Here is a 27,769-nt window from a genome sequence, read left to right as displayed (position 1 = left end):
TCATCACCATCATCACCACCATCATCACCACCATCCTCATCACTGTCATCACCACCATCATCACCACCACCTCGCAGGTGCTTCAGACCATCCAGTTAGAATCGCGAGTGTTGCGTTCTATTCTTTGCCTTCAATCCACAATCAACAACTTGAGCTCTGTGCCTACCCTGTGGCTGCTGACTCAGCTGCCTGCCACTCCTCGAACAGCCATGTGGACAAGCACCGGGGTCCCCTACGTCTCCTCACACTTCAGATAAGGGAACATAAATGAAGTGGAAGGGATTAGTGAGAGTCAGGAATCACCCAATATTGTCCCCCAGTGAAATGCCACCAGAACTGAATGTCAGGGGTGGGGGAAGAGCATGGGCTATTAAAGAAACCAGACAGCTTAAGGGAAGATTTGAAGTTCAAACCCAGAGGGGATCTTCCAGGGAAGCTACACTGGGAAGCGGATGAGAGTTCTCTTGGTTCAATTTCTCTCCTGTTTTGGGTGATGCTGCCAGGTGTAGTTGGCATAGTGTTGGCTAAATAGTACCCTCATCATTACCTCCCTCCACCAGAAACCTTCTCACCCTGCATCCCATCCCCTTGTGGTTGTCTATGGACAAGGAAGGGAATGAAGATTCAGACCATTAAACCCTAGCGAGGCACCCCCAAGAAAGAGAACACTCCCCAGGAAACAGAACATCCCACCTGGAATTACTAGCACTTGAGGAATGAGTGGACAGCCATCAGCACCCTGCTCACAGGTACATGAAAGGCGGCCATGAGCAGGACACACACTCAGAACCAAGGATAAAGGGACCAAGCAATGGAAGCCAGCTGGCCTCAGAGCAGGAGAGGACCCCCTCGCCTGGCGGCACCTGCAACAGGCGAGGCTAGGACGGCAACTCACCATCAGCACGGCCCTCCGGAAGAGTCTGGAGCCACCAGCCCCGGAGGTTAGAAGGTGGATGCCGGCCACGTCAGCTCCGCCACGGTCGGCTGCCATGGTCACTCGTCGAGGGTCCCCGCCAAACACCCTGATGTGGGTCTGCACCCAGGTCAGAACTGCCACCTGGTCCAGAAGCCCCCAGTTGCCACTCACCTCGCCGGACCCTTCAGAAAGAGGAAAGCCTTTCACTTTTTGTGATTTTGCAACTGAGACTTAATTATCCTGGTGCTGGTGAGGACAGGCACATGGTCCCCCCCTGGGGGACCTGGACTTCTGTCCTCACAGGTCTGGACTGTGGTCCCAAATACACTGTGGCCAGTGGGAAGAGCACGGGCTCTGGAATCAGAGCCATGCAGGGTGGGCTCCGCCTTTGCTAGCTAGGAGAACTTGGACATGTCCCTTCTCCTCTCTGGACCATAGCTTTCCCATCCTGGAGCAGCAGCTCACTTTCAAGCCACCCCCTGGTGGGGAAGAGATGAAGTTCCCACCCACATCCTCACCCATGGCCACTGGCCACCCTGCCTCTCCCCCCAGCGACGGCCAGGCCTGCCTGGGGCTCTGGATCCCCCTCCTTCCCACCGCCTCATCTTCGGTGACCTTCAATAACATTCAGCTGAGCCGATCTCTCTTTCATTTTTTCATAGAATTCAGTAAATATATATTGAAAAGTCAGTATTATTTATTTTAATGGAATGATTCAGATACACACACACACAAAAAAAAACATAGAGCAAAACCATTCTCTTCTTGGCATTTTGGGACACTATGTGCCCATGCCCTGACCCTCCTCTGAATTCAAAGTTTCCTCCTCCTTAGTCTACACCACCAGCTACCCCAAAGCAGTGGGCTGCTCGGGCTGGAGCTGAGGCACACGCCTGCTTTGCTCTAGAAACCCCAGCAGATCCCCTGCCTTCAGTGACGCCTGGGTGCTGGTGAGACTCGGGAGTGTGTCAGCACCCAGAGCACCTCCCAGCCGCAGACCCCTCGCATTCCTCCAGGAGCAGCCCCACGGGCACCTGGAGTCCATTTGGTCCTACACAGAATCGAGCCTAAGTTTCCTGAGCATCCCAGCGGGCAGCACAGCTGCAGTGTCCTCTTCTTTAAATGCAATGCCACCCAGCCATTCTGCTCCTGCACGCCCCTGCAGCTGTTCCCTGACGCCTCTGTCTAGGGCATCCCCATGCCTCCCTGGGTGCTCCGGGCTCTCGCTCCACAGGCCTCTGCCGCCACCTCTCTCGAGTGCTTCTCAACATCCTCCTGTATCCGCACATTCCTCCCTCCAACGAACTTCCCATGCCACATTCACAGTGGGGTTTTTACTTTAATACTGAGTTTATTGGGGTGACGTTGGCTAATAAAATTATACAGGTTTCAGGTGCTCAATTCTATAATACATCAGCTGGATACTGTATGGTGTGTTCCCAAGTCAAATCTCCTTCCATCACCATTTATCTCAGTATTTTAAACTTGATCCCTCTCTCTCTCTCTCTCTCTCATGAACACACACACACGTACACACACATGTACACACACACCTGCCCTGTCCTACCTAAAATCTCCCATCTCCTCCCACTGTACTCAGGTTTGCACCATGTTTCAGGCCCGTGGGCCTGGCTCTTGCCCCCAGCCTGGGCCTCTGCCCCAGCGTCCCAGGCTCCCCATCAGTTGCTCAAACACTTGGGCGCCATCCTCTCCCAGGCCCGTGCTGGGCCCCTGTGGTTGCCTCTGCCCAGAGCCCTCTACCTTCCCCACTCTCCTCTGGCCCAGCCACCCTTCCAGTCTCAGCTATGCCCCCAGTTCGCTGGCAGCCCTCAGGGGAAGTATGGTTCCCCTTTCAGGATACTGACCCCATGGCCTCCAGCGCTGGACTGTGCTCCCCACGAAAACCAGAGGCGCATAATAGGTGCTCAGTTAGGGTGAGGTGAATGAAGGAGCATAGTTACGATGAAAAGGATCAGTTTCAAGTGAGAAGCCTGATCTCCGTCTTTCCAAATAGCAAAATCTCGCATCCCGGTTCCCCAGCCGGTGTCCACAGAGCTGAGAGGACGCCGGCTCCGAGCACAGAGCAGCACCAACTCGTCTTCCCGCTGAGACTTTCTGAATTTCTCCACGTGCATCTCATGTGCTGGGCTCAGTGCGGACATGGGCACCTCCTCGCTGGGGACTTTTCTGGCCTGTGTGTGCATCCCATCTGCTAGGATGAATGTTTTTGTCTCCAAGGTCTCAGGCCGACAGGAAAGCAGGACCCAGCCCTGCGAGTCTGGGAAGCGACCTCCAAGGCCTGCGTTTCCAGTGATAATAGTGTTAGGCCAGGACTGTCCCTGATGCTCGCTTCCATATATCAGCTTCCCACTCACATGATAAGGGCCAAAGCAGACATTCTGGGATCTACATTGGATTTGACCCTGTGCCAGGCACTGTGCTAGATACTGCAGAGAGCGAGGCAGACAAGACCTTGACCCTCAGAGCACAGCCTCAGGGACAGACACTCACTAGCTGGTCTGAGACACTCCAGGCCAACACTTTACTTCACTGGTGAGGAGCTGAGATTTGAGAGGGAAAGTTTGTTTAGGTGCAGGAAGCAAATGTGAGATCGAGCTCAGACTTAAACCCCAACACACACTCAGAACTACTTGTCCTAACTTTCCGTCCAGTTCAACAAATATTTGCTGGTGCCCTCCTCACAGACAAAGACGGTAATCATCCAAAGCCAGCCAAAAGGACTTGGACCAGCTTTACAGCAGACCAGCTCCAGGTTATGCAGGCACGGTTTGCTCAGGACCACAACCCAGATGCACAGACCCTCCAGAAACTGGCAGAAAGGACAGGCTTGAGCAGACGTGTGATATAGGTGTGGTTTCAGAACTGTAGAGCGTGTCTCGAGAAACACGTCAGCCCTAACCACTCCTTCTCTGGCCCAGTCACATCCGTCCCACCCTCCAGGCTCTCTGCCCACGTTAGAAGAAATGGCTTATTCCACCTACGTGCCCCAAGATGGGACAATGTTAACTGCGCTGCATAGTTACATGGATGCTCACTCACCAGCAGCTCTTGGACTCCAGCCTTTGTTAGCCCATTCAATGACACAACTGCCAATAAGTCATACCTAACTTCTTCTTTCAGGGGTAGACATGATTAAGGGTATAAAGCTGTCATTTATTATGTATAAAATGCCATTGAAAAGATTAATGTTAATTTTTTATTTAGCACCCAAAGCATTTCCAACACCACTTTGCTGCCCAGGTATGTATCCACAGTTGGCCTACAAGACACTTTTATTGATTTTTTTTATTTTTTTTTTGTAAAACTTATGTTTACAAGAAGAAAACAAATCAAAACTTTTTTTTGGTATGTCTGGAAATTGTCCACTCTAGTATATATCTGTTAATTTATTTGTCATCAAAAGAGCACTTTGCCTAAAAGAAAGGACTGACAAGTGTGCAAAATGTTTACAATCCTTTGTGAAATTATAGTTTATCATTAGTTTGTATCTGTAAGTTATTGTTATATTACTTGTAGCGTTTTTTGTTACATACGACTTTATACTTTGAGGCTTGTATCTGAATTTCCAGCTGAGATTTATTTTGCCGCAGTTCTCTGAATGAACTGAGTAAAGCTTTCGTTGTAGCATGCCATGCAGGGGAAAAGCTACAACGTGCAAGGCACTGTGCTATTGTCATTAAAAACTCCAAGTGCTCTATTTATGGGACTTCATCTGCTCCAGAGCCCTTGTAACCCCTCCTTCCTGCTACATCAAGTCCAAGCTGCTTCTTGGCTTTTCAGACTCCCTAAGATTGACGTCAGCCTCTCTTCGCAGTCTGGGTACCCTGGGTTCCAACACCGACTCTCCCAGCCATGGGGGTTCACTCACCATGCCCACGTGCACTCCCTCTGCAGTCCGGCTGTGGCTGAGCCCTGAGTCTCCTGTCCTCAGGGACCCACTCAGATCCCACCTGGCTCAGTCCTGCCACAGTCGTGATGTTGGGGACTTGAGACTAGAGAGGGCTTCTCTCCACTGGCAGGAACACGGAGTTCAGGAGGGAGGTGGGTGTGAGTAGGGGACCTCTGGACAGCGTGGTAACACTCCTCTCTGCCCAGCCCACTCTCACCTGCCTCTCTACCTCCAGTCTCCTGCCCCTCTGGTCAGAACCACCCCAGCAAACATTCAATTATTCCCGCTTTGTCCCACTTTGGCTCTTAGCTGCAAATTTTATTTCTTCAGTGGTTCCTCTAAAGCTCCTTAGCACAATTCTGTGCTCACCATGGGTTCCCACCCCAGGTCTATTGATGGCCATCAATAGAAGGCAGCTTGGTGTGTTGGCTTAGCTCACGGGCCGTGGAGCCAGATGAGCTGGGTGCAGGCACAGCTCCACAACCTAGCAGCTCAGTGGGGACCTAGACGAGTTATTAATGGAACTTGATTTTCCCCATCCGTAAAGTGAGGATAATACTAGTACCTACTTCATGGGATTGTTATGATAATTAAATTAGTTAATATTTGCAAACAGAACAGAACAGTGCCTGGCCTAAAGCTCTATAGAAGTTGGTTGTTTTTTCTTAAATAAAATAAAACAGGTTTAGGTCCTGACATTATTTCCCAGACACCCTCTGCAGGGACTGCCTTGTCATCAGCAGCACCTGCAATGGGTCACTGGCTGGGACAGGACTTTGTCCTGTTGTTGTGGCTGGAGAGGCAGGTAGACCCTCTCAGGGGGCCTCTGAGCACCCCAAGGGTGATGAGGCCATGGTAATGGGCGTGTCTGGCCTTCTGTCTGGCTCCCTGACCAAAGCACCCTTCCTGTGCTCCTACACCCGGAGAGGGCCTAAGGGCTGCGGTTGGCCCACTCTTCCTCTGGCCCTGCACGCCACCACCCCCGGTCCTCCTGGCCACACTCCTTTGCCAGAGACAGAAGGGTCATCGCTGCCCTTATGCCCCTGGGGCCTGTCCGCCTGCAGGATCCAGGCTGGGGAAATGGTTTCCCCAGGCCACCACTGACACCCCTGCTTCCTTTCCAACTCCTTTCCCTTTGAGCACTGCTGTTTGGCCCACCTTGTCTTGCAGGGAACATGAGTTTGCCCAGTGGGCACCAGGACTGGTGTGAGCTATTGGCATGTCTCCCATCCCCTTTGCCATGTGCTCCTAGGGCCTGGCACTCCCGGTGCATTGTTTGTACTCTAGGCTGCGCCAGCCGATGCCACACACATCTAAGCAAAAGATGGTGCTCATCCTTACGGTGAATTCCAGCGACTGGACTATAACTTCCCTGAGTTCTCCCCTGGGCCTCATATCCTGGCTGAACTGCAGGGAGGCTCCAAGGAAGGGATGTGAAATCTCGGGAATGTGGGAAATGCAAGGAAGTCTAGCAAGTAAAGCAAAGAACAACTGCCAGGGGAGAAATGAACGCAAAAGACCCACCCTGCTCTGTAAACCAGAGGCTGTTTCCAGACACCTAGGGGAACAGCTACAGTTCATTTCTTCTGGTTTGACCGCCAAGGTGTATCCCCATCACGCCCCTCGGGACTGCGGGCTTACAGTGCCTGAAGCGCTCTGAGCCCGGGGTTTGGTCTAGGAAACAGCCACATGACACTGGCCTCGTGGAGCCACCGTGAGAGTGAAACAAACATCCGGGCAGAGTGTCTGGTAAAGAGACGCTTGGCAAATGTGACTTTCCTTCTCTCTGGTGGGCAGTTCTGATTTAAGCACAAGGAACAAGGAACACATCAAGTAGGCCGTGAAGGGTTGAGTGTTCTGGAAGCTTCCGTGGCCCCCCCCACCAGCGCCCGTGGCAGCAGAAGTGAGCTTGCCTTCCCAGAGCACGCAAGTCTCAGTGAGATCACAGAGGTGAAGTCATAACCCTCCTCTGCCCGCTCAGGGACGGGAGGTGTGTGGAAACTCTCTCCCGTCTGCAAGTGCCCGGAGCCAGGGCGCCAGCCCATCGGTGAGAGCCCGTCTGGCCACAGCCTCTTCAGAGAAGCAGCTGCTGGCTTCAGGGCTGTCAGTTGGGCATAGGAAAGAGGGAAGAACCCCTGGCAGCGTTTCCAGCATGCCAGCGGCTGACCTGCCCCCTGAGGAAACCTGAAGTGTGTTTAGTATCCATGATTCCCACCTTGGCAGCTGGTGGCATTTTGTCACAACTTATTGCCTGTTTCATGTTTGCTGTGCAGGCCCAGAATCTTCCTCATGGCCCTCAGGGCCTCCTGCCAGGTGGTCCATCAGCCCTCACTGCCCAGCACCCCGGGTGTCGTGCTGGAGGCCCACCGACTCACCCACAGGCTGTCCAGGCTGTCATCCAGCCATGCTCCCTCCCACCCACCCAGCCGTTCCCAGCAGGTCAGACAGTCCAGGTCCTACGTGAGGCCCCAGGAGAACAAAGACGCAGCTCAGTGCCAGTCCTAGAGGGCCCGGAAGGCCCTACCCACGCGCTGCCTCATTTGGGCCTCACAGGAACTTTGGAAGTTGGGTAAAATGATTCTCATTTTATAGAGGAGAAAACTAAGACTCAGGGAAAGAAAGGGCTTTGTCCCAGGTCACAGGGACAATGACTGTGGGCCCTCTGCCTGACACCTGTCTACCACTGGTGGGGCTGGAAGTGGAGAAGATGTGAAAGGAGGGCAGGACATTGGTTAGGCCTCAGGTCCACCCAGGGGGTGGCGGGATGGGGGATAAACATGTCTGTGACTGCAGGGGACAGGCCAGTGTTCACAGGTGAGGCTGGAATTGAAGGGAAAACATATTGGCACAGCACTCACTCCCAGACGGCTTTCCTGTGGGCCCAAGAGCTACCATCCACCCCTTAGAGCTCTCCAGGGCCAGTCAGCTCTGGTGATGAATCCTGGGCCTGCTCTTTCCTGACCATGTGACCCCAAGCAGTGTCTAAACTGCTGGGGCCTCAGCGAGCGCACACACGCACACACACATACCAATCACATCACAAGATAACACATGTAACATCCTTGGGACAGCTTCCAACACAAAGTTCAATTCATGGCAACTACTGCCTTGTCTATGGGTGTCAGCATCCCTAGAGAGTCTCTTGAGCATGTTGGATGTCCCACTGAATGCTCCGTGGGGCTGAGGAGGGCCAGGGACCACGAGGAGATGAGGCTTTGGGAAGAAGGTGCTGGACACACACAGAGCAAGCCTCAGTGCAGGGATCAGCAGTCCCCACCAATGCCAGCAACTCACCAGAGCTCAGGAAGCCGAAGATGCCCACTCGGTAGCCAGCAGTGACCACGATGAGGTTGCCAATAGCAGCCAGGAAGGAGCCGTCGAGGGCCAGGCCCCCTTCACCATCCCGGGTTGCCATGGTGTTGTGGAAGAACACCAGGACTGATGCATTGGGGGTCTGTGGGGATTGGAAAAATGTGGGGGTTATAGGTTGGCCCATTTTCACCTACCAGAGTTCAGTGAGGGCTCCTTGCCCACGTAGGTGCCATATTCCAAGCCTACACAAGACTTTTCATCAACTCTGTCCTGTAGGCCCACTTGGCCCCATGTTATGGGCCAAAGTGTGCCCCTCCAAATTCACATGTTGAACCCCAGACTTCAGAACGTGACTGGGTTTGGAGATGGGCTCTGTAAAGAGGTAATTAGCAAATATGCCCTAATCCAATATGACTGGTGCCCTTACAGAAAGAGGAGATTAGGACCCAGATGCACGCAGAGGAAAGACCACGTGGACACAGGGGAGAAGATGGCTATCTACAAGCCAAAGAGAGTGGCCTTAGAAGAAACCAACCCTGCTGACCCCTTGATCTTGGACTCCAGGCCTTTAAAATCATGAAAAAACAAATTTATGTTGTTTAAGCCTCCAGTTTGTGGCAGTTTGTCAGAGTAGCCCAAGCTAACTAATAAACCCTATTTCACGGGTAAGGAAACTGAGGGTCACAAAAAGTGAAGACATTTGTCCACAATGCAAAGTGAGCACGTGGCTGGAATAGCAGCTCGTGGCAGGCTTGGAGCCGGTCTCATGGAGTCACACAGTCATCCAACACCCCTCTCCTGGCCGCTACTTTATTCCTGAAGGATGTTCTGGTGAGTCCTCGGTGAGCCCTTTCTGTTTGGCCACTCTGACTGGAACCCCATCTTGGTAACGCAGAGCTTCCTCTACTAAGCACTGACCAGCATCCAAGCACTGTGCTGAGTATTTTATTCATTCAGTCCTCAAACAGCTCTATGGGGTGGCCTATTATTCTTCCCATTTCACAGATGAGGAAGTAGAGGCTTAGAGGTATTAGGTAGCTTGTCTGAGATCACACAGAAGCACAGAAGTAGCAGAGCTGGGCTTTGAAGCTAGGCTGATCCTTTAATTTTAGACTACAGTGTTCCATCTGGAGGAGCTGACACCTCACCCCAGGCCAGGGTGTAGGCAAGGTGCCAGATGGCTCATGCCATCCAGGTCCTGCCTCCCTCTATTGTGACTTCTCCACTCCATGTGCCAAGGGCTCCGACACACAAATGGTCTCCTCACCGACAGTGAGCACTGACCGAGGACTTGCCTCATGGGTGCTGTGCTGAGTGTGCCACCTGGCATGTCTCATTGCAGCCCACACCTCATGGGGCAGATGCTCTAATGACTATGAGCACCCCATTCTGCAGGTGTGAAAACAGAGGCTCAGAGTGGGGAAGTCACTTCTAACAGTACCTACAGAGAGGAAGGGGTTGACCCCAGGCTCCCCTCCCAGCACACTCTCCTGGGTCCTTCCATCTCTTAGGGGTTGATTCATCATATATAAAGACTTTTAATGCCTCTGTAAAAGGCTGGCTCAGGTGGCCTCATTTTCATTTACCGTGGGCTATCAGAGAGGTCAGGGCTGGGCCTACTATAAGTACCCTGAGTTATTTTCCCAGGGCAGCATGCCAGCAAGAGAGAGGGCTGTTGGGACTGCTGCAGCAAGAGTCAAAGCAGCAAGGGCCAGGCACAGAGGCAAGGGTCAGCTCTCAGCCCCTGAGGCCCCTGAGGCCAGAGGAAGCATCCAAGCTGCTGGTCCCTCCTCCACAGGGTCTGTCACTGTGGGGCTCATGCACTGCTGTGGAATTCCAGGTATGGCACCCACACTCTCCCAAGGCCAGGATGGGGTGATAGAGCAGCCCAAACAGGAATGCAAAGCTCTCAGACCGGGAACTTCCCTAGAGGAAGGAGCACTGGATTTAGAATCAGGAGAAGGGGATCAGGCCGCTGGTCCCCCCTCACTGACCTTGGCCATGAGCTCTGGGATTCGAATGACCAAGTCTACAGTAATCACTCACTAGCCCAGTGACCTTAGGCAAGTCACCTAATCTCTCTGAGCCTTGGGCTTTTCATCTGAAAAATGGGAATAACACCTCTTAGACATATTGTGAGGATCAAAAGGAAGTACACAATTCACTGAGTAATTAGTATGCATCAGGGATCCATCAATTATTAGTATAAACATGTTATTTTATTTCGTTCTCTCAAGAACTTTATGAGGCAGACACTATTCCTCTCTAGTCTCAGACAAGGTAACTGGGGCACATTGGACTTGAGTTACCTTCTGTAGGTCAGTGAGGTAGTAATGAGTGGTAGGCGGGTTTGGAGCCAGAACTTAATTCAGTGCTGGCAAGTATGGTATGACCAGCATTGGGCAGAATGGACTCTTATCACCTCCCTCACTCTAAGCTCCATACTTTAATTAATGCAACCCATGAGAGCTTTCATGTTTTTGGTGGCCTTGTTAAGGAGCTCATTCAGCTAGCTGAGATCAAACCTCCAAAGTGCAGTTTACTCTCATTGCCAGTAGGCTAGGGGACCAGAAAGGGGTAATATGGTGACACGTACCATAAGATCAGTCAACACTGGGTCACCAGAAACTCATGTTTCCTAAAGTTCAGCAGTTCCTTTTTCTCTCCTGTGCTCTGACCCTTCCCCCAAATCAGGAAATGCAAAGACTGAGGATCAGGATCATAGCCATTTCTCAGGCAAATACAGGCTTCAACCCGGATTATAACCAGAGTCAGGGTCAGAGCCCCAACCTCACCCTCCAGAACTGCCACAAACAAGAGTCTACGTGGAAAGCTCCAAAAATGGCCCCAAGGGTCTTCCCAAGGAGAGAGGTCATCTCCACATTTGCAAACTAATTTGAACCTGGGCTTTCCTTCTCCAGTCTGTGCCCCACCCAACCCTGCATGGCTGGCCCTCCACTGCCTGCAGGGCCCACACCCCCCTGCTGCACGTCCCTGCGGAATGGCACCACCTGGTCGCCACCTCACACCGCCTGTCGTGTGCTGTTTCCTCCTGTGCTGTATTTTTCTTTAATATTTATGTGTTTGTTGTTCAACTGTTGTTGAACATTTATTTGCTTATTTGTTTATTTCTGCCCCTTCCCACTAAAGTAAGCGCCCCCAGGGCAGCTGCTTGGTTTTGTGCGTAGCTGTGGCCCACCCAGAAGAGTCCCCACCGGTCGCAGGCCCAGGATGAATACTTCTCAGAGCACTAGATGGGGATAAGGTGCACTGTCCCCGTGTGGATGGAACAAGAGGGTGTGGCGAGGAGCAGACAAGGCTGCGTAGGAGCCAGGAGGGCCCTCTGCTCGCTCTCAGTCACACAGGCCCAGCCGGGACGCTGCTGGGGGCAAACCTCAGCGAGGACGAGTGACCGTGCCAGCAGCTGCGGGGATCGGGGCTTGCTAAGTGGCAGTTTTCAGGGCAAACGCAGCAAAGGCTTCGGAACTCACCACGCTCTGAGGGACAAACACGTTGAGATACAAGCAGTCCTCGCTGACTCGGGAAGACGCGGGTGTTGCGATCCCTGGCTGCCAGCAGCTGGCCCTGCAGATACAGACGGTCTGACTGCCAGGGGAAACAGCCAAGGGGACATGCCCCGTGTCCCCTTCCAGCCCAGCACCAGCGTCCAGAGCCCACTGCCCACCAGCTCTGCAGCAGTTAGGCCCCCAAATCGCTGCATGGAGCTGAGCACACCAGCCCCTCCATCACCTAATGGGCTTCACAGGAGCAGGGTAATGTTAAGTCACTGATATTGGGGGAGGGTGTCTGTTAGAGCACATGCCACCTTAACTGGACACCCTCCGCCCAGGCACCGCTCAAACCCGAAGGCACCGCTCTGCCATCGGGTCTGAGGGTGATGGACTGAACGGCGGAGGAATCTGCAGAGCGTATTGCTCTGGGCCTTACCGTGGCGCGGTGGCAGCCCAGGGCCCCGTCCAGTTCAAGGGCTCCGGAGCCCCGAAGCGGCTCTCGGCCAGGGGCGGGGCAGCAAAGGGCACCCCCAGGAACTGGTCCACTTGCTTCCACGAAGTGCCCACCTGGACGGCCTGGGACCTGCCCAGCAGCCGGCCATGGGGCGCGATGGTCACAGAAGGTGCAGATGTCCCCAAGCCGAGCAGAGGGATGTCTGTTGGGACGGGAGTGGGTGAGGAGAGAGAGAGAGATGGATGCCCTATTCACATGGAATATTCTGAACATGCTTTAAGAAACAAACACTGCTTTTTTCACTTTAAAAATGTTGGTAATTCAGTCAGACCCCAATAGTGAGGTTAGTGCTCAATGTGGAAAAAGAAATAATAGCAAAGGCACCTGGTCTTTCCCAGGCACCGAGCAGGCAGAGAGCAGCTCTAACCCCTGCTCCCTGGTGGTCATCTCGTGGGTTCTTCCCAACAGACTAACCCAGGCCCACAGCCCCTCCTCAGCACCCTGGGCCAGATGTGCGCCACAATTCAGGACTGTTTGCTTTTTAAAAGAACCGAAGGACGCAGACATGCAATGTGCCGTCTCCCCAGGGAGGTCTGGAGAAGAGCCTGTCATTAAACACAAGTATTTCTGTGATAAAAGGCATGCATGGTTCCTCCTAAGAGCAAGGGATAAAGAATATAATTTCTTCAGTCACAAAATCCAGCTCAGGTTTTGCCACCAAATGAGTTTGCCAAAAACTTACCAAAAACATTTTTTTTTCTGACTTTTAGAACTTTGATTTCAGAATTGCAGCCAAGGACCTGGGGCCCATATTTGCATTTCACCAGTGAGGAAACAGGTGTAGGGGCCCAAGCCGGGTGGCTGCCCAGGACTTCCAGCTGATAGGGGATTCAAGGCCACACCTTTCTGAACCCCAACTCTGACCACGCCCCATTCACACAGGGTTAAGGGCCAGGTCAGGGGCGCTCTCTGCCAGTGCCTGCAATGTCCTCCCTCCCTTTGTTCATCTCCCAACCTCACCTGATGTATTAGGTCAAGACCTGTCACCTGCCTTCAAAGATCTGTGCTCCAGGCATCTTCCATTCCTTCCTCTAATACTGATTGTCAGACACTTATCAGCCTCTCTGAAGCCCTAGCTTATCTCCTCTACTGACCTGTCTGCCATTCATTCATTGAATCAGTAAAGTGACAAATACCATTTTCAGGGACCTCAGACAGGCCTGTGTCTGATTTCCCACAGGGCTTAGGGTTTTACACAAAGGACACAAATACTAGTGAGGAGATTCTCTCTCGTGTGTGTGTGGGGTGGGGGGGTCTCCTATTATTGCTGTCAGGTTTGTTTGCTCTGCTCGGCTTCCCGTCAGCTGATTGATGATTGAGAGAGAAGCTTTGCAGTTCCCTCCTCAGCTCCTTCTATTTGTAATACGTATGTGATGACTAACAGAAGCCTGGGACAAGAGACAGACAGAAGTCTATCCATTCCTCAAAAGCTGGGTATAATGCAGTGGTGCCACCGGGGGTGATTTTGGCCCAGGGGACATTTGACAATGTCTGGAGACAGTTTCAGTTGTCACAAGGGTGAAGGAGAGAAGCTGTTGGCATCTCACGGGTAGAGGCCAGGGATGCTGTTGAACATGGTATTATAGACAAGATTATCTTCCCCACAACAAAGAATTACCCAGGGCCCAGGTGTCAGTGGTGCCGAGGTTGAGAAACCCTGGTGTGCTGTGTGTTCATGACACCAGGCCACTGACGGTCAGCATGGCGAGGAGGAACCAATGGATGGTCTGTGGGTTTTGTTTTAAAATATCTTTTTATTGATTTTTAGAGAGAGAAGAAGGGAGAGGGATAGAGAGATAGAAGCATCAGTGAGAGAGAACATGGATTGGCTGCCTCCTGTACACCCCCCTGGGGATTGAGACCATAACCCTGGCATGTGCCCTGATCACGAATCAAACCGTGACCTCTTGGTTTATGGGTCGACGTCAACCACTGAGCAACACCGGGCAGGCCTGTGTTTTATGTTATGGGCCAGGTACTTTTGAAAACTTCATAATTTTTCGGACCCTCGATTTTCACAACTGCAAAATAGAAATAATAGTAATCCCTACAACACAAAGATATTAGGAATTAGTAACATCATGCGTGTAATGTTCCAAGTCCAGTGCCTGGCAAATGGCAGCTCAAAACATGAAAGAATGAATGAATGAATGAATGAATGAATGAATGAATGAATGAATGACAAAGAGAGAAGGGAGGAAGAAAGCGAGGAAGGAGGGAAACTAAAGGAAACCTCTGTTGTAAAAACATTGGAGTGTGGGTTGGAACTCAAAATGGAAACTCAGGATGGAAAGAAATCATTGCTGCTTTTTAATCTGGCCTCATGGCACATCCTGACTGATCTCTCCCCCACAGTGCTTTCTCACAAGATTTCCTGTTTCACTTATAAACCACAGGGTCTCAGGCAAGTGTGCGAGACTGTGGGCACTAAAGTGGCAGAACCTTGCAAGGCTAGTTCTTTTGCTCCGCAGGAAACAGCTATAATTCATGAACGTGGCATCATTAAAGGGGGAGCAAGGACAGAAACTACAAAAGTGAAGAATTTCGAGGGAATGCAAGCTGGCTTTCCCACGGACAGCGGTATTCAGCCCTCCCTTACGGAGGCCGCCAATGGATCCCGGGCTAAATGAGAGCCCATATGGGGAAATGTCTGACGTGCTTCTCCCTTATAAGCTCTTTTGCAGAAACAGTGGATTCCTTCCAGAATATCCACGTATTTAGGCCATTTAGCTATTTCCTAACTACCTGGGTGAAGAAAGTTACCTGTAGCTCTATAGTGCCTTAGGTACCAACTAAGAATGCCTCTATAGACAGGTGTGGGCAAACCTCTCCTGCCAGAGGCGAGCACTTCACATGGAATTTGACTCACACACAATTAATAGAAAAAGAGTCTGATTTATTTTACAGAACTGAAACCTCAGAGTTAAGGCATTTCTCAGAGGACTGCCATGCAGATTAGCTACACTATGGATGAAATATACTATTGAAATCTAACTTGACTAAATAACAGAAATGTCCAGATAGGAGACAGGACTGGAGATTGAGGGCCAAGATCTCAGTATCCCCAGGCCTGGGGGGCACGCTCATGGTCTGAAGGCTGAGATGGAGGAGGGGCAGAGGAGGAGATTTATCACTGGATCAAGACAACCCATGTTCTAGGACAGGGTGAGTCCAAATCCAGCTGCTACCTAGCTTTATAAATAAAGTTTTATTGGCACACAGCCATGCCCATGGATTTAGAGAATGTATTGTCTGTGGCTGCTTTCCTGCTACAATGGAAGAGCTGAGTAGCTGTAACAGAGATAATAAATATTGTGGCTTTAGAGCTTACAATATTTATTATTTGGCCCTTAACAGAAGAAGTGGTTTGACCTCTACTCTTGGAGATAAGATGAGAGACATAGCCAACATTTCTAAAAATTTCTTAATTTCATCCAATAAGCATCTCTAATTGGGTAGATGCATCCCTCGGGCCCCCAGATCCCATGTGTCTTATTACACAGACCTTACCAATTTCACTAAGTGATGAATTTATTTATATGTTGCTATCCCCTTGCCTGCTTCACCCCTATATCCCCAGCACCTAACAGTGTCTGACACATAATAACACCTTATGGACTGTTTTTAAACTAAACTGAGCCAGGAGCCACTGCCCTTTCTGAAGTGCCTGTGATGCGGTCATGAGGGACCTGGTTTTGTGGGAGAGGATTACATCTACAGGCTGGAGACCTGGCTCCATGTCCCTCTTCTGCAATCGCTGTGTGAAATCAGAGGAGTGACTTAACTTCTCTGGGCCAGAGTCTCCTGATTGTTAAGATGGGATAAAACCCTTATCTTACTATTTCACAGGACTAGTGTGGGGACCAAATGAGGTCTGGCATGTGAGAGGCCTTTCTAAACTACAAAGCGGTAATAAAATGTGGCCTGTCTAATTATTTTACTAAGAAACTCAAAGGCCAAAATGGCTTCTATAACTCAAAAGAATAAATGAACAGAGATGGTGCAGAGAAGACCTACATTAGAAGGGGGTTTTCTGCCTTCCTTTAGTCCATCCCGGGTGAAAGCCACCTAGCCCAGAACAACTTTGGCCAACTTTCCCTTAAGAACCTCAGAAGTCACTGCCTGCAAGTCACCACGTGCTTGGACAATGCCTCTCAGCCATGCCCAGGCTCCCAGGAATGGCCCCAAAGGCACAGGCCTGGACTTACTCAGCTTCCGGTAGATGTGGGTGGCCTCTTCACGGAGCAGAAGTTGGCAGTACTGGGCTTGCAGGCTATGTGTGCAGATCTGGGTATCAGCATAGAACACACACCTCAGAGTACCAGGTCGGGTCTGCAAAGTGGTGACCTGGCAGGCTTGGTGACGGGAACACTCTGAGGTGTAGAGAATGGAGTGAGGCTTGGGCCTCAGAGATGCCATCCAATCATGCACCCATGCATTCATCCATCCCTGCACTCATTCATCTATGCATCCATCCATCCTGTATCCATCCATCCATCCATCCATCCATCCATCCATCCATCCATCTATCCATACATCCATCCATTCATTCATCCATTCATTAGTCCATCTATCGATGCATTTATCCATTCATCCACCCACCCACATATACAATCCATCCACCGTTCATGCAACCACTCACTTACTTAGTTAAGCACCTAATATATATCCCAGGCACTGCCACAGAGGGTGGTAATAAAATGCTGGTGGGGGAGAGCCCAACTTTCCCATCCATCTATTTTCCTCACAACAGTCAGCTTTTGGGTTGTTTACTTATTCACAGATGTGCTCCTGTCACTCACCTATTTAAAATATTCCAGGCTCCCCACCGGCCTCAGGATTAAGTCACACAAACAAAGCTCTCTGTACTCCAGCCTTTGCCTTCTTCCTCAGCTTTGCCTCCCTACCCCTCCCCATCACACCCACTATGTCCCACTGGGGGTTATGTCATTTCCCATGTTCCTATACTAGACAATTTAAATTGTGCATGGCATTTCAGTCCTGAGAATGGCTTTGAAAAGAGTGCTGCCTCCTTCACTTGCACAAGCCATGCACTGCCTAAAGGCCTTATTTATACCAGGTCTCTGGGCTCTAGCACCATCCAGTGCACGACCTGTACCTCTGGGCATGGCAGCCCTGCCTGTAAGATAGGTGTATTGTCATCCAACCTTGTAGGGGAGGACATTCATGGGATTTCAGAATTGGAGGAGCGTGAATGCTGCCTAACCTCAGGCTCTTGCAGAAGCTAAAGTCTTTGTAAAACTTTGCTATTGAATGGTCACCTAGCTTATACCTCTAAATGAAGTATGCATTTGTGGACAGCTTTATCTTTTAGAAAGTTCTTTATATTGCACTGAAACGGTGTCTTGAAATTTGAGTTTTAAGCATAAGTCTTAGTTTTGCCCCATAAGTCTGGCCAGAATGAGTATATTTCTTCCTCACCATGATGGCCCACCTGTCATCTGAGGACAGCTGTCACAGCTTCCACTCATCTCCTCTGTCTCACACTAGCCCCTAGATCATCCCTCTGGCCCTCCTCTGACCCGGTTCAATGTCACTCACTTTCTGTCTGCCATATCCCCACGGTGACTTTGACCGTGGGCCGACTCTGCAGCAGAATGGCGACACTGCAGAGGGGAGCCCACCCCGGGTCTTCCCTCCAGGCCAACCACTCCCTGCCAGGCACCTGGTGTTATCTGGGGACCTCCTATGTGTTTCTGAGGTCAGAATCTTGAGCAGCAGTTGTATGAGGCCCTGTCCCTGTCAACCCCACTATGGGGGGAACTCCCCTTACCCAACAAGCAGAGGTCTCGGGCAGCTGAGAAGTCGCTGATGGCAGCCATGCTGATGTGGGCAACATCGAAGTCCCTGATGGACGGGTCAACGACTGCTGAGGAGAGGGCCAGGGTCTGCCATGAGTCTAGAGGGACTGGGAGAGAAAGTGGGGGATGTCAGTCACATACGGTTCTCACCTGGGGCATGAAGATAGCAGAGAGCCACCTAATGTCCCCCAAAGGGCAGCCCCAGGGCACCCTCTTCTCAGTCTTTACTGCCATGTGAGCCATTCCTTTACCCGCATCTCCATTCTACAACCATTTCCTAAAAGTTTTTTATGGACCAAGTTCTGTACTCAAGCCTAGGGTTACACACATGCACACACACACCCCAAACAAAAGCATGGTTATTTCTTTTAAGCGGGTCACAGTAGAATGGGAGACAGTGGAAAAGACAGGTGTTAGAACGCAATAGTGACAATAAGGCTGGGTAACAGTGACAGCAAGATGCGTGTCTGTTGCAAGGTGGTACCATGGTTAGGTCTTCACAGATGCGGTATCATTTAGCGCCCCCTCGCCCCTCTGGGGGAGAAAAGACCATCGCTCTCTGTAGCGGACACTGCAGTGTCCAAGCGGTCTTCAGGACCGAGGGTCTCATTTCCCCAACTGCTGGAAGGTTGGTTGTTGGGGGCTCCCAGCTGAGTCCCTCCCCAGGATCAGCCTGTGTCCAAAAACTAGCCCATGTGGGCACACAGCCGCCCAGCCCCTTGCCTCAAGATAGGACAGCTGCGAAGGGCCAGCCCAGCGCCAGGGCTCACTGAGGCTCGACGGGCCACTGCTGGGCTTGCGTCACAGCGCGGCTTCTGCCCCCACCAGTCTGCCGTTGCTTCCTTGCAGGTGCTGCTCTGAGCACTGCACCCTGAACTCCCTGCATGCAAATCCGCATCGCAGTCTGTTTCTTGGAAAACCCCAGCTGAGACCCTCTTTCAGAGATGAAGACAGTGGAGCACGGAGGGGTTCACGCAGCCTGCCCAGGGGCGTGCGCTCCGCAGGGCGCAACAGGACTGAAAGTGGGGCTTTGCCTCCTCGCCGCTCTGCAGGCCGCCTCCCGCATCCGGCACACAGGGCACGCTGTCACGGCAAGGGAGGGGCCCGCGGGGCGGGGGGCTGCTGGGGAGAGGCTGGCAGAGACCTGCCGGGGCACCTGTGCCCTGTGGGGCCAGAGGTGACCCTGAACAGGGGTGTAAGCTTCTACTGTGAAGGGCTGTGGAGCCTGGGCTGTGGGGATGGGGCAACGGGTACAGTATTCTGCCCACAAACAGTGTTAAAGAAGGCAAAACGCTGCCTCCCAACACAGGCCTCTGGGTCCCTCAGGGGTGCTGGTTCCAGACCATTCCAGGGAGCTATTCAATGGGTGTATCATTGACAGTTAGTGGCAAAAATCTTTCTATTTATTTATTTTTGGTTTTTTCTTTGACTTTTTTTCAGAAGACCACAGTAGTTTAGCCTAATAATAAATATGTGTGAGCATGTACCTTGTGCTAGCACATCTCCATGGCGATCTTAGGTACAGCCCTTTACAGTTTACAAAGCACTGTCAGTCATCAGCTAAGCCCTGAAGGGGCAGGGAGCTTACTCCATTGCCTCAGTCTCCTCGTCTGTAAAACATCTTCACATTTGATCCCCAGAATGTCCCAGGGGAGGGGTGGGGTAATGCTTCCTTCACAAATGAGTTGGAAGCTCGGAGAACTTAGGTGACTTTCTAGGAACAAAGAGCTGGAGAGTGACCAAGCCAGAGATAATTTAGGCCTCCTGGCTCTCAGCTAGTGCTCTTTCTTCCTGCACTGAGCTTCCTACAGAGCTGAACATTCTTTCCAGAAAACTGTCCCCAGGTATAAAAAGGCCATTGTCTATAATAGCACACTTTTAACCTGTCATTTTTATTTTACTTTATCAAAACCGCGATGGCTGCCCCAGAGCACTGGGGGTCACTAAAATCAGAATGGTAATAAAGTACCAAAACAATCTAGCGCCATAACCCTTTTTTGTCTGTTTTTTCAATAAAAACAGAAAAAGAAAGGGGAAAAGGTTTATCCAGAGAAGTCACCAAAATATCCCACCCGATTTCCTATGGACTCAGCAAGAAGAAGGTGGACCCCCACTCGTCCTGGAGGCATGGGGCCACCTCAGCACCAGGGACCCCGTCCTCCTGAACCTGGAACCTGGTTTCCCTGCGGAGACGCTGGGCTTTTAAAGCATCCTTCAAATATTGCTATTTTCACAGTCTGTACAAGTGGCATTTTGGCAACATGACCAGACTGAGCTGCATATTTTCAGATGACAAGTACACTGCAATTTCAGAGAACAGTGATGATGGGGCTTCGGGACCAGATTTGCCAATTATGGTCTTAAAACGGAAGCCTTGGCCGCGCTCCGAGTTCAGATGGATGTCTGGGGAAAGCGCTGTAATTGAAGGGTGAATTTCATCTCCAAAGTGAGAGCCAGCTCAGCTGTCGCCATCCCGGGGCCTGGAGCCAAACCCCTGCCACGCCCTCCACCTGTGCCCATCCTCCCTCCGGCAGGAACCCCCGGGGTGAGTGATTGCTGTCATGCGGAACCCAACAGCTGGGGTTCGGGCCTCTCGTGAACCCTCTGAGAACAATTCCTTTGTGGACGCAAACGCAAGAGAAGCACAGAAGCTGGGCATCGGGGGAGCATTTCATGAGCTTGCTCTTTTCCAAGAACCCAGCAACACCGTTGCGTTTAACATTCACTCTAACCCATGCCGCATCTTATAAACCAGGACACGGATCCAGGAACACTCTCAACGGGTTTTGCTGGCAGGTGGTGATGCCAGGGCCGCGTCCAGCTCCTTCAGGTTTAAAACCCAGGTTTTACTGCAACGTGAGGTCCTCTCTCCGGTGAGTGGGGTAGTGTCAGTGTCCGGGCTCCCTAAAAGAGGCGGCTGCCCTAAAGCAGCATCTGTGATTAGCTTTCACTTTTTCTTTTGTTTAAATTTAAATTTATTTTATAAATTGCCATGCCAGCATCACTTACTTTAAAAAAATCTTGCCTTGAATTGGAAATGGCGTGTTAATGATACATTAAGCACTTCTATGTAAATGACTGTCATTTGGCAAGGAGCTACTCTTTTTCAGTCATTTTGTCAATTCTGGTTCCATTTGCACACTGCTTAAGATACAGTCACTTTATAATATAGTTTATCACCTAGTGGGAAAAGTCTTCCCATGTTATTTTTCTTTTAGAAATATTTCTTGGTTATTTTGGGGTATTTACTTATCAAATGACATTCCAACCCATTTTGTCAAGATTCAAGAATGCTCCTTGGGGACATGAATTGGAAAAATTAATTTGAGTAAAAGATTTAAAATTTGTATGTCTAAGTTTGGATGTCATTAAGAATGGAACAGGATTTTTTTTCATTATATTTTTTAAATAGTTATGACTAACCTAAAGGAAAGCCACTTACTGGTGTGTGTTTCTTTTCTAACAGGACACTGAACTCACTCTCAGTGTAACTCACACAATCGTTGCAACTCGGGCTCTTCTCTCTGTGGCTACTTTGAAAACAGGCTCAAACTAGATTCCAGATTTAGTGATGACATGGTATCCAGTTCCTGTAACTATGTCTGAGCCTATGTCATAGATGAGGCGGATGTGGTTAAGCAGCCAGGTCCCTTGAGTTTACCCCCGCTCTTCCTCTGAACAGCTCTGTGACTTTGGGCAAAACACTCTCCCTCTCTGAGCCTCAGTTTTCTCATCTGCAAACTGGGGATGTTGCGAGATGCTCTCTCCTAGGCTGGTAACCAGGAATAAATGGGCTACTGTGTGGGGTGGAGGACCCAGGGAATACGGCCACCCTCACTGTCAAGCTGCTAGGTTCTTGCTACAGTTGAGTCGCTGTCTTTTCAAAATTGTGGAGCTCTGAGCCTGACATGTATTGGGGGACATCCTCTAAGGGGTACAGGAGCACACACCATCGTGGTGACATCAACATTTTCTCCCTGACTTCTCTGCCTGAGCCCTGCTTCCCGTCACCCACCAGCCGTGTCCCGGGCACCTCGCTTCCTGGATCACAGCGTCGCCCTGCACCCTCTGGCCTGTGACTGCCGCAGCACCAGCACAGTAGCACCAAGCAGGGCGCCTGCCCGACTGGCCCCTGCCCCTCCGCTTCCACAGGAGGCTGCTGCTGGAAACGCCGACATTTGTAAACAGGGCCTCGAGGTTCTGTGAGCCCCACACACCACAAAATGCGCCCCCCCCCCCATCCTGCTCCGCGCCCCGAGAAAGCTCCCACCACCCTCCCTGTGCTGCAGCCAGGAACCTAATCCCCCCCCCCCTTGGCCAACGCCACCTTCTCAGCCCCTCTGGCATCTGTCCTTCTCATCCAGATTCTGGCCTCATCAACTTCGCTGCAGACACTGACGCCCCAGGTCCCGAGACCCAGACGACGGCTCTGTCGCCAGCCTTGCCCTCTCTCACGCCATCATCACACTCCAGCCAGCCAGGGTCGCCTCCCAATCTGATCACACCAATCGCAGCTCAGCATCCTCAGAAAACAGGCAAAGTCCTCCGAGTGTGCAGCTGCAGCACCCCCCACTCACGGCCTGGGTGCACCCCAAACATGTCATGTCATCATAAGATGTGGAGAGATGTATCACTTCACTATGAAATTAGAGTTCCCTATGCTGACACACATCAACCTTCCTCACATCGGGCATGAGCCACGGGGAGAAAAGGTCATAGGGTAGTCCCCAAGGTCACAGAGGCACTCCCCAAGATCACAGGGCACACTCCAAAGTGAGAGACATATTCCCCACGGTTACAGGGTAGTTCCCAAGGTCACAGAAGTACTCTCCAAGGTCACAGTGGAGAGTCAGACCCCACTCTGCCTCCTGCAGCCTCAGACCTCCTTGTGAGGCCGTGACTGACAAGATCAGCCCTCCTCGCCAGCAGCCAGCAGCCAGTGCACGCCCTCCCAGCCCCTGACCCAGATCCTGCCCCGGTGGTGGCAAGTCGTGGTGACAACCTGAGTATAAAAGACAACCTAAGTATGAAACAGCTCATCAACAGGTCCTAAGACCTTGGAGAACATGCCTTTGGAGGTAAGTGGCCCTGCTGGTCCATTAGCAGAGAGGGAATGGTGGCCCCACGGGAAGGGAGACTCTACAGTGTCACACAGCCCTTCCCTCTGTGACAGAATAAAGCAGCAGGAGTGCTCCCGTCCAGTGGGCGGGCACTAAGTCTTGAACATTCAGGATCACCGGATTCTGCCTTACACTGCTCTTCTGAGCTGAGCAACATTACCCCTCCCTGTTTTGCAGAGGAGAAAAGAGCCCAGAGTGCCAGGGACTTGCCCAAGGTCACACAAGCAGCGAGGCAGCATTTGCACCCAGGGTAGCCCATGGCATCGTGTCCCACTGTGCACCACAGAGCTGCTGAGGGCGGATGGGGCAGCAGAGGAGTGAGGGCCCCTCCAGGGCTCTGGGCAGCCTGACCGGCAGCCTCAGCACCGGCAGGCCTCTGGTGATACCGAGGTGCTTCATTCCCTTCCAGAAAGCGTGGTATCCCCTTTAATGTAGGCGAAGTCATTTTAAAAATCACCAGATGAGAATACATTTGGAAATTTCCACCAATATATGGAAAGTCATGTTTAAGGTTCATTTCCTTTCCTCTTGCCTCCCTGCCTTCCTTTCCAGACCTCAGTTAAAGGAGAAATGTTTGATTTCAAGGTTACTCAGAGTAATTGCGACCGTGAACAATCGCTTTGAAAACCCTTTCGCTTGCTGGCTGGGTGAGCAGGTAAGTGCCAGCTCTTACCCACTTTTCTCCTTTGAAAAACGGGGAGAGTGTGTTTTTCAGGGTTGTTGAATCAGATCAAAGTGCAGAAATGTCAAATCAGCAGCAAACGCCAACCTTCTCTCCAGACCCATTTTATAAATGAAAAAAAAATATGGAAATAGGATTTTTTTAAGGATCACCGAGAAGGGCGAGACCAAGGAGTGTGGCTGCGAGGCTTCCGAAAGGCTGCAGCGTCCTTGCTGCTCTTGCAGTCGGACCGGGAAGGCCCCTGCTGCTGGGGGGGGGGGGGGGCCTGAGGAAGTGGCAGAGGCCGCGTCCGTGCCCCGCTGGCCGGCCGGGAGAATCAAGGTCCCGAAAACCTCCAGGCAGGGAAAGCATTTTGGGCACCAGCACGGCACGGTGGCTTTGAACCTAAGCAAGTCTAAGCGACTCGCCGACGCCTTCGGAGCTGGCGGCCACACGCCCGAGGGGAGGTTCCAGTCTTTACCGGCTGGGCCCACACTCGGCCTCCTAACTTCCCATCAGACACTGTCTTCCAAGTGAGAACCACATCGCACTGGGCAGTCTTTGCCCTGTTCACACTCAAATAAAACCCAGATGTTCCTTTGATAACAGAAAGAAGAAAGAAGGCATTTGTTATTTTACCGTCATTTGAAAGATGACGGAACGGGACCAGGTCCGCCTGCGGACGGGCGTTTCTCCAGAGAAGCCCCTCCTCCCGGCCGCGCCTCTCCACGCCGACGACACCGGGAAGGCACTGGAGACGCACCTGCCTCTGCTCGGCCCGGCGTCCCCTGTGAGCTCTGCAGCGAGCGTGCCTTCCTCTTGAACCCACACCTCCAGAGCTTAGCAGGGGTGGCAGTGAGGACTGCGGGTTGGGTTGTGTCCCCCCAAGGCTCATCCCTTGAAGTCCTGACCCCCAGTACCTCGGAACGTGATCATATTGGGAGTCGGGGCCTTTACACAGGTGATTAAGTTGCAAAGAGGTCATTAGAACAGTCCTCAGTCCACAATGACCGTTGTCCTTATAAAAAGGGGAACAGGGACAGAGTTGTGCACACAGAGAGACGACATGAAGACACAGTTTGAAGATGGTCATGGTGAGCAATGGAGAAGGTTCTGGAAGAGATCCTTCCCTCAGAGCCGCAGAAGGAACCAGCCCCTCCCGCACCAGGAGTGTGAGGGGACAACTCTGCTGTGGGGCCCCTTGCTGGGGCTGCTTTGCTATGGCAGCCCTGGAAAGCTGACGCAGTGAGCCACTGCTCGGTAGAAACATGCTTTCCTTGATGCGCAGAGACCCCCGTGCCCGCTGCGCCCGCCGTGTGCGCTGGCACTCAGTGCTCATCCCAACGACCATTCTCATCGTATAACATAACACACATTGCAAAGGCTGGGCTTTGTCAAGCGTCTCCTGTTCTGCAGACATGTGGCGATGCACCACGTATGTCGTTTAATGAACCCACATACAAATGTGCACTGCCCGCTGGTCACCCCTGCACGACGCGGCGGCCTTGCCCATTTGAAGAAGGGACCACTCTGGGCGCTGTGTCTGGCCTGATCCCGGCTCTGCCTCCTGCCAGCTCTGACCTGGGAAAATTACATTCTACGTCTCAGTTGCTATTTTGTTTTCATCTGTAAACAGGACTAGTCGTGTCACCTGCGCCATCAAGTGGATCTTCCCGTAGCTAAGGGCACAACTTGCTAGCGACTCTGCCCGCCTTCCTGGGCGAGGGACTGGGGGCTGCTGGGGCCTGTTCCCCACCTGGTCGTCCCGGTGCAGATGGCATCGTCCCCAGCGTGTGTCACAGCATGGAAACGCCAGCAGCTCCAGCCACGGGGGGCCGAACAGAACGATGCCTGCAGGCTGCTTGGGCATAGGAAGTGGTCAACAATATTTAGTGAAAATGTGACCCTGAGTGTCAGCCCGAAGCCGGAGCTCCGGCCTCCACAGCGTGTCGCTGAAAGCTTGAGGGCACCTACTCCATCGCCTGTGAAACCGGGTGTTTCCAACCACAACACGAACATGAATAGTGCTGCCATGCCTGCTGCTGCCCCTTCCGCCTGAGGGCCCAGGTCGTCACACGGGGGCATGTGGCCCGGGAAGACCAAGACAGACCCACTCAGGAGATTCAGGGAATTGGGAGGAAGGACAGAGAAGACAGCAAACCATCAGGCTGGACGGAGTCAGCAAGAGTTTTCTTTCAAAAGCCAGAGAGTAAATCTTTCAGGCTCCTCTCGCCACACGCTTTCTCCGCCACGTAGTAGTCAAACACACTACTTAGTTTCCTCCCTCGTCACTCCACTATATTTGCTAAGTGGTCTTCACGACTAGCACAGCGAGCGCTGGGGGCCCCCATGTCCTTTGAAACCCCTGAGCACATCTCCCTCCCTGGTTTCCATGACACCACAGGCCTATCTTTCTAGCTGTTCCTGTGGCTTCTGCTCTTGTGCTTCTGCTCTTGTGGCTTCTGCTCCGTAAACACTGCTGTACCTCCAGGGTCTGTCCTTGACCTTTACTGTCTACATCCCACACACTCTCCACGCGTGATCTCACTGTCCCCATGACCTCAAACACTGCCAACATGCTAATAATTATTAAACATATCCACAGGCCAGACCTTTGCCCAGGCTTCATGCCGAGATGTTCAGTGCTTACAGGACATCTCTGCGCAGATGTCCCCCCACTCGGCGTGTTGGAAGCTGAACACTCACTCTCGCTTGTACCCTCACCAGCACCCTTCTCCTGTTCCCTTCTTACATTCTCTGCCGTGGGAACTGGCCCAAGAAACCACCGGCCATAGACCGCCCAGCCTGAGCCGTTAAACTCTGTCCTTTATAGGTATTGGAGCGGACTGGATGCCCGTCAGGACGGGGCACTGTAGGAGGAAAGTCAGGGTAAATATCCTTTCAAGCCCGCATTTCTCTTTCTATGGTTATAATAGGGAACTCCCCCTGGGATAAACACATTTTATCTGAAACCTTAACGAAAATCATGGTCTCAGGGGTTCCTCACCATCTGACTGCTGCCTCCCTCACCGGCCTCTCCAGCCCCGTCTCTCATCGGCCTGCTTCCTGCCACTCACACTCGCCTCTGGGCGTGGAGCGAACCCCGTGTGGCAGGACTTTGTGGGCCATTCCCTGGGTCCAATGCGCACGTGCAGGGCGCAGTCCATTTATTCATATTCATATGAAGAACTCGTATCACCCTTCAAAACCCATCCCAGATGCCCCTCCTACAGAAACCCGCCCAGCACCCCTCCCTCCACCCCCCAAATAGCTTTTCTTCAGCTCAGAGTATCGTACAAATGCGTCTACATTTCCACGAAGACGCTGCATTGCAACTTACTTATGTTTTTTATCCCTCTGTTGAATTATAAGCTCCTTGAAATCAAAGACTTTGCTTCAGTTTTCATTGATTCTCCAAGGCCTCTCATGACGGCATATAAAAGATGTTAACAATAAACATAGTGATGTAGTTGCAGTTGGCATTTACTAAGTATCCTACGTGCTAAATAGGAATAATAATATCACTGTTTTGCATGAACAGCCCAATCCATAAGTGTGTATTAGATAAATTAATTAATTTCTTTAATTAATAATAGAGAAACGATATGCCAACTTTTTTTATCTCTATAAAGAGTAACACTGAAATCATTCACATATCACCAGACTTCAATAATAATTATCGAAGAAGTTAACCACACAGGAAGCCTAATGAGCAACTGTGGCCACCCCAGTATGTGAAACACTTACTTACACCATGATATTTAATAACTACATCAACCTGTGCATTACTTGTATTATTGTTACTCTTTCGCAAGGGACTGAACTGAAGCTGAGAGATGGTGAACAACATGGCCAAAGTCTCATTTCATAATTTGCAAACTAGGGACCTGACGCAGACCACCCCCCAGCCCCTGCTCCACCACAGCTGCTTCTTTCTCCTCATGACTCAACGTCAGACTCACAAATCGCTTCCCTTTAGCAGCATGTACGTCACATGCAGAG

At 51.6% G+C, this 27,769-nt stretch overlaps 1 protein-coding gene across 1 annotated transcript in view; it reads right to left on the bottom strand.

Moving 5' to 3' along the window:
* TG (thyroglobulin) overlaps nt 1-27,769 on the bottom strand; it is a 199,963-nt gene that overhangs the window by 80,680 nt on the left and 91,514 nt on the right. The window contains exons 37-42 of the mRNA XM_087825191.1: nt 17,959-18,093; nt 16,373-16,537; nt 12,087-12,306; nt 11,630-11,723; nt 8,121-8,280; nt 896-1,098 (exon numbers count right to left, since the gene is read on the bottom strand). Coding sequence (XP_087681317.1) covers nt 896-1,098; nt 8,121-8,280; nt 11,630-11,723; nt 12,087-12,306; nt 16,373-16,537; nt 17,959-18,093 — 977 coding nt within the window. The remainder of the gene's footprint in view (nt 1-895; nt 1,099-8,120; nt 8,281-11,629; nt 11,724-12,086; nt 12,307-16,372; nt 16,538-17,958; nt 18,094-27,769) is intronic.

This window comes from Miniopterus natalensis, chromosome 16 (assembly GCF_054644295.1).
Source record: "Miniopterus natalensis isolate mMinNat1 chromosome 16, mMinNat1.hap1, whole genome shotgun sequence".
Taxonomy (NCBI): Eukaryota; Metazoa; Chordata; class Mammalia; order Chiroptera; family Miniopteridae; genus Miniopterus; species Miniopterus natalensis.
Note: the sequence above shows the minus strand (reverse complement) of the source record. Positions and strands in the feature narration are given on the sequence as shown.